This window comes from Pomacea canaliculata, linkage group LG7 (genome assembly GCF_003073045.1).
Source record: "Pomacea canaliculata isolate SZHN2017 linkage group LG7, ASM307304v1, whole genome shotgun sequence".
NCBI classification, from domain to species: Eukaryota; Metazoa; Mollusca; class Gastropoda; order Architaenioglossa; family Ampullariidae; genus Pomacea; species Pomacea canaliculata.
In genome coordinates, this window is record NC_037596.1 from 5,370,214 (window position 1) to 5,377,797 (window position 7,584).

A 7,584-nucleotide genomic window follows, 5' to 3' on the forward strand; every position below is an offset into this window, starting at 1 on the left:
AGCGTGTAAGTTAAAGCCAAAAATATAATTGATAAATAAAGATACTAGTGTCGTAGAAATGCCACTTCTTCCATTAGTTCAATGTTCAGAAAAAAATCCAGCTAAGCAAAGTATTTGGAATAATTATGACGCACCCAGGTTTTAAACATGCAAAGGTATCTTGCTATATGAAAATAATCTAATTGAAAAAATGGTTTGAATACAGACTAGAAGACTGCAAGCTCCTTCCAGTGAAAGGCATAGCCGCCAAAAGAAGTCTGTAGATAATATAATATGCAATAATTTTAAGTATTCATCAACTTTTAGTGCAAAAATGTCGGTGAATTTGTGAGTGGTGTGATAGCCAGCTGATAAAATATAAACTAACGATAAAAAAATCCATCTACTTTGCTTGCATGACTGAGTATGTGAAACCATTGAGCTTTGGTGTGAAGTGAAACACAACAGAATGATATGACTCAAGGGTTGCTGTTTGTGCATCAGGAGAAAGATCCCAATGTCTCGTGGAACACACATAATTTCTTCCAGAATTCGATGCTGTAACTTTAAAACAATTCAAGAAAATAATCAGCTGCATCCAGTCTTGCATCATAATATTCCTTACTTTTTATATACCACAGATACAAAATTATTATATAATAAATATAACTTAGAAAACATGCTCAAGACAAAGATTTTGTCAAATCCCAGCCTGCAAAACCAGTGGGGTAGCAGTGGCCGGGCCCACTACACACCCAAGTGATTACAGTTTTTGTAAATTATAGACACATTTTTTTTTGAAAGGTAAAGTTGAGTATCTGTTTAAACGAAACCCACACCAAACACAGAGTCCGAACAACCCGGGCGGACAGTTTTAAAGTCTGGGGGCAGTTCAGTCTTTAGCAAGATACTGCATTGACCCAAGAAGTTTATGTTGTTCCCGGTACGGTTCAGAGGTGGGCAGTCTTATGGGATTAATGGGATTTTTTTTCACAGATGTATGATTTTTTTTCTTTCGAATTTTTTGTCTTTGATATTTTTCTGAAACAGGTTTACACTAACATTCTTCCTTTTTCTTTAGACATTTTTTTATTTAGTCTATACTAACATTTAATCCTCTCATATTACAAAAAAGCAGTTGCAATGAGAACTTAAAACGAGAAAATGATTTGTTTCTTTACTAATTTTCGTTAGGCTATCATATCGCTCAACACGAAGAAGGGTTACTCACGCAGTTAGTCCATTTCAAGCTAAATGAACCACAACTTACATTTAATGCTTTTGCTTATCCGAAGTAATTTTTTCAGAGTAACCAGTTTTTTTCCCGAAAAATAGTTTAAGAAACTAAACACAAAGAGAACCTTGTATGGTAACTCGCTAAACTCCGCCTTTAATCTCCCTATAACACAGTACTGTTTGCTTAAATCACAAAAAGGCTTTTATATACTATTGAAAACACAGACTGTGTACTTACTTAAAGACAGTTTTTTTTTAAATAAATAATTTCTAGGCAGCTTTAGTCACAGCATACATTTTTTTACACTCTAACATTTGATTGCTAAGTCTTAACAGGGGGCAACTTTGACAGCTAAACGTATCACAGAATTTTAAATGAAACCGATAGTTTTCACATAGCCATTGACTTTCAAAATATAAAAAAAGGAAATAGAAACTTAAGGATGCTTTTTGGGAGTGGTTTGAAGTTGGAAAGACTGTTTTGCTGTATGTAACAGACGACTGCGTATTCAATGATATTTTCATTACCTTATGTTTTAGGGAAAAAGATTTCAAACATCTCAAGTGTTTACTCCTGCAAAAAGACATTCTGGCTGCAATGAGCTGCACCAAAATGATGAAGCTGTCTTTCGCTTCTTTCTTATTCCTGCTGGATGTTATTTCTTGTCAGGAAAGTTGTAAGTATTGGTTTGTAATATTTGTATTCAGTTTATTACTTTTTTGTAAAAAAATATTAAAATTTTTTTTAAAAATGAAACTGAACCAGTTTTAAGCAGCAAAAACTACATGTGTTTCATCCTCTAAGCACATGATGTTGTATCTTCCTTAAAGGTCTCAGAATGGAAGCAAAGTACATCGCTGGTTTTATTGGCAATAATGTGAGCGTGATGTTTCATCTAAATGAGACATGCGGACAAGAAGTTATAATCTCGAGCAATGGTGTGCATTTCTGTCGTATTAAACCTTCAAACACGCCCATAGTGGGTAACAACTGCAATCGTTCTGGAAATGGATGGATTTTATTTTCGACGAAATTCTACAAACAGGGCGAACATGTCTTTCAATGGGGATTGGAAAAAGACGGGACAGTGATATATCATACAAATGTCACCTTTAACATTTCCTGTGAGTATTTATCTTAACAAGTTTATATTTTGAACAATAAGATACTCAACTTTTAGTCTATTGAATTTAACGACAATCTTCGTTGTGCTTTCAAATACTAATGGTAAAATAGCTCAAGAGCACAGCTTTACACTAAAATACAAAAAGCAGGTGTCTCAAACTTTAACTGAAATTGTATTAAGCTAATCTAATGACCTGGTTCCTAGAAAACACAAAATATAGACTGACATGAAAGATATTATCGCAGGTATTTATTTTTTTATGATTTATTCAGATGTTCTGGTCCAGGTCATGCGGTTATGAAGCATGTTAACTGTTGTCACCATTCTTCAACTTCTATGCTAAGCATCTGTGGATTTTAGCATATTCTTTAAAATATTCAGATAATGCTTAGACAATAGTTTCGTCCTGATTTATAAGTTATCTCACTGGTCAACTGTTTGTAACAAATCTTTTTCAAAGGTTTCTCTAGGGCAGCTAGTCAAGTATCTTACTAAGGCCCACTTTAATCAACTTATTTTATTTATATTTTATATTTTTTAATTTATAATTTAATTACATTTAAGCGCACCTAGACATTTTGCCGCTTTCCAGACAATTTTGGGGTAATGCAGAGAGGTAAATGTCTGAATGATATCAATAATTAAATAATTTTTTGTGATCAGCATAAATGGCAACTAAAAGTGTTCTAAAAGGACTCAAGTTGTACAGACATTATTAAATTAAACTTGGATTGAATAATTCAATTTCATCGTTTAACATTTTTTTAGAACGAAATTTCCTTCAGAAGAAAAACATGTGATATGTTTAGTTGTGATGTCGTGCATTTCACACGTGACAGTAAGGAGTTAGACACCTTGTATAGTGCACATAACTGTGTATAAATAGAATTTTCTTTGATTTAGTCAACAATGTTTGCTGTAAATTTTTGTTCTCATCATGCCGAAGTTCTCTATTTCAAATCTTTTCATGGTGATTTAATCAAGCAACGAAAAACAAATCAACGTGTGGGATCCGTCGTCTGGACGCATTTGACATGATGCTGACCTGCTACTTCCACGACAACATTAGTGCTCTCCAGATAGACTTCACTGTGCATCTCTATAAAGGAAAGCAGCAAAGACCAAGTAAATATTACAAAATACAAAAATCCGTATATATATATAAAAAGGGGGACAGAAAAGACCAAGTAAACATACCAAAGTATCAACGGTTTAGCACTGACCAACACTCCCACTTGCTGACTCACACATATTGTTTACTTGAGTCCTTACTCACTGAGATACATTTGAGATTGAAGGAGGTAATGTTTTGTTTTTCAGTCGTTCGTAGAGTAGCACCCGGGTAATCTTACTGATGGGATGAGTCGTAAGAGAGTAGTCTGAGGAAGCAGCTACAAAAACTCTGTGTAAGTAAAGTCCTGTTTGTATTTAACACCAGGGGTGGTGGTATGGTGCAGCTGGACTCCGAAGTTCTTATGTTACGTGGCGCCTTGGTACAAGTACGAGAACGACATAAATGTTCACCATGATCACACCAATGTCCGGATACTACACGCTAACACCGAGCATGTAGGGACATACACCTGTAAGGTTATGGACGATAGAGATTCTGGAAATTGCAGTCTTACCGAGGAACAAAGTAAGCTGGCGAGACTTCCTCAGTATAGTTTTCATTTATGAACTTTAACATAACTTTGGATGCAAACTTTAATAATTAGGAATAATTGTAACAAAACAGGAAATAGTATAGATACTTATGGCTAAAAGAGCTCATCAGAACAAAAAGTCATTTAAAGGTAAAGTTGTATACAGATGAAGTAATTTACTCTTAAAGGCTTGCTTGTTATGTATTAGGCATTCATTTTGCACGGAAGTGTCTTCTTTTTCATTATAAGTTATACATCTCCATCCCGCTTACTGACAGTAGAGCTTTACTGTGGTAGTCATCAAAAAAAGTTGCACAATGGTGTTGAGCTAATCAGGTTGCTGTCATTAGAAAGGGAGACTAGATAAATGTCATTCTTAAAGGCAGTTTTTGGTTTACAGTTCCACAGACTTTTCCGTCAATCGTTCCGTACACAGAGCTGACCTCTAAGACTAATAACGGTACGTTTTAAATTATTTTGTTCATTAAATCTCAAGATAGATCATCATGCATGAAAGAGTATTATGATCAAAGAGTTTTGTCGAGTTATTTTTAGTTTTGATTTTTCTAGTGTTTCTTATGAAAATTTTTATTTATTATTTATGTAATAAACAAGTCATTGTTCGTCTGTGGAAGTTAAGTTACAATAGTCAGGTCTCGGAAAAGCCTCATGGGCTAGAGTTCCTACATACAGGGCAAAGCGCTAACCCTTTCTTATATATTATTTTTCTGACGCTTCCATCCTTCCACTCACACACACACACCTACAGCCATACACATTCGTTGTCAAGAATACAATGACAGTTCAATCAGATGTCTATAAAGACAGCAAATTGTGGCAGTGTAGCTTGAAGAGAATTTCGTCATGATGTCTTCTGTACACAGCATCAACCCCAGCAACCCCAGCAACAACATCTTTATTCTCTGACGATCGACAGACACAAAGTACAGAGGAACAGAGCTCGTCTACTAATGATTTTTCTCCTGCTAAAGGTATATTTATTACATTTACGAGCATGATGTGCTAAAAAGTGTTAGTCTTGCAATTTGCGAACTTGCGATCTTAAGCTAGACTGTTACTTGCTAGTCCTTACATTGTACAGATAAGATACTGAAATCCATTGGACGATTTAAAAAAAAAAATTAATGCTAATATGTTTGCGTGCGTGTTTGTGCGTGCATGTGTGTGTTTGTGTCAATGAAAGAGTGAAAGAGTGTTTGTATGTTGAGACCCACCACCCTGCCTGGCGATTTAAATATGGAAACACCATTAACGGAAGGAGTTTCAATCTTTTCCCCGATATGTCAAAGCCCTGACAGTCCCACAGTAAAACATTTTACCGTTGCCTTCGCTATACACGGTCGACATACACCGTCGTCGCTCACTTGTTCCTTGCATGAAGGTTCTCCAACCCTAAAGTTCTATCTCTTGAGTCTTTGTCCTCTTTGCTCTGTCTCAAATCTTGGTTTTTTAAAACAGTTTCTTTGCGTTGAAAAACATGTCGATTCCTGTTTCAGAAAACTCCTACCATGAGCTCCGTTTTTCATTTCTTTATTAAAAATATTATTTAAATGCTCTTGTTTCTTCAGATCATCTGTTCCTGGTCAACGGTGTTCATAGCAGGACAGTGAACGTCAGGGAGAACTCCACACTGGACATGGTGTGTCAGTCGGACACGTGGACATCAACTCGCATCATCAGTGTGGTTGATGGCGAACGTCTCTGCTCGCTAGCAGCGTCCGTAATGAGATGCAGATGGAACGGTTTAAGAACATAATAAATAAAACTCGTGATGTGAAACACGGGTGGGACTACAGGTGTGAGTTTGCTGACACAACAGGACTATTCTACACTGAGACGTTCAGACTACTTGTTCCTTGTAAGTATTTTTTAACAATACAAATAATATTAATACTACTACTAACAGAAACAAGTTTTTTTCAGTAATTCTGATAACACGTAATAATATTAATTTAGATTATTGAAGGCGAAGAATACGAAAGAATTTTATATGCTCTTTGTAATTTTTAAATATTTTTTTTAGGTGCTCCGAGAAAGAAAACAGTTGAAGGACTCTCTCCCTTTGTAGTCAATAACGATAGCAACGGTCTTGTAAGTTTTGAGATGATAGCATATCCAATACCAAACGTCAAGACATACAAATTCAAACTCAACTCCATTGAGCCAATTAAAGACAGAATGCAAACATCATGTGCTGCCGAAAGCATGAAATTTGCATCCATCATCTGTAACATCACTGTCATCAATGTGACAAACGCTGATGACGGCGCTCAGTTCATGGTTGTTTTCAGCAATGATTTGGGTGAACTACCTTTTACTTTCAGGATCGAACTGAATGGTAAGTTACTTGACAAATAATAAATACTGTGAGATGTTGTTTGTACTGTGTTTATGTCAAACAAAATGTTGTTAAAGTGGTGATGCCATGTTTACGAACTCGGGTGATCTCGGTTTTGCTTTTTAATTGACTTCAACATTCATCTCACCCAAGGTTTTTTTCTCAAAATGGGCATGGAGGAAGTGAAGTGGGGTGGACGGGTGAAGAAGAGATCGTCACTTACTAACCAACGCGACCCGAAATCACCCGAACTATTGTGAGTAGTAGAGTATGTAGTGAAAAGATAGTTTAATTGAGAACACACACACACACACACACAAGATTACCAGTAGAGTGGGCTACACTTATCTAGATCGCTGTCGCAAAATACAACGTTTGTTTAAATCGCGAGAAGTACTTGGAAAAATGCAATCACATTTATATTGACACTTAAGTGTTAAAATATCATTTTTCTTGTTTTAAAAAAAAATTCCATCGACGAACGAACAAACTATCATAAAAAGTAAGTTAAACTTAAGCTATAAGTATATTCATTTTACTGAATTTACTGAATTGGTGAATAAAATAGTGGATAATGGTTTTTGATATTATGAAAAATAAAAGCACATAGGTTTTACAATCAAACTGCTCTTTGTAAACTGTTTATGTATTCCATGCATCCTGTTTATGTATGCCAATGCTACTTATTGATGTCTGATTACGTATTAAACCGATGGCAGAACTGAAAAGTTGTTGTGGAACAACCCGAACACAATGTGGCAACTTCAGCCCCGAGCCAGAGAGAACACTGTGATTAAATACAGGTTAGATGTGTGTGCGTGCGTAAATGTGTTTGTGTGTATATTATATAGGAGGTGTCAGTGATATAGTAGTTTGTGTTGTGATGTGTGTGCGCATGAGGGGGATGTATAATCGTTAGGTGCGTCAACTCCATGATGTTACAATGATGTTACAAAATGATTTACTTTTGTAGTGCTATGTCCAGGATTACTGGGACCTCAAGGTTAATGAAGATTTCTTGGCATCAACCATCAGTGATGTGGCACGTGATCATTGCACAGGAAGTCTTGCAGCTCTTCCCATTCTCACACAGTATTTTAGTAATCATAAAACGATCATTCAGTGTTGCCAAATGAGTTCCGTTAATTCTAGACGAATAGATGATATGATGCTATGATGATGATTATGATGATGATGATGATGATATGATGTGTTGATGTATGATGATGATGATATG

The 7,584-nt window shown here is 35.7% G+C and overlaps 1 protein-coding gene across 1 annotated transcript; it reads left to right on the forward strand.

Annotated features, from left to right (window-relative positions):
• The first annotated feature begins 313 nt into the window (after positions 1–313).
• Positions 314–4,459, forward strand: LOC112568462. Its single transcript, XM_025245770.1, has 6 exons — positions 314–327; positions 1,756–1,892; positions 2,047–2,340; positions 3,327–3,467; positions 3,781–3,981; positions 4,389–4,459. The coding sequence occupies exons 1-6, from the start codon at positions 314–316 to the stop codon at positions 4,457–4,459; spliced, it is 858 nt and encodes a 285-aa protein (XP_025101555.1).
• The last annotated feature ends 3,125 nt before the right edge of the window (positions 4,460–7,584 follow it).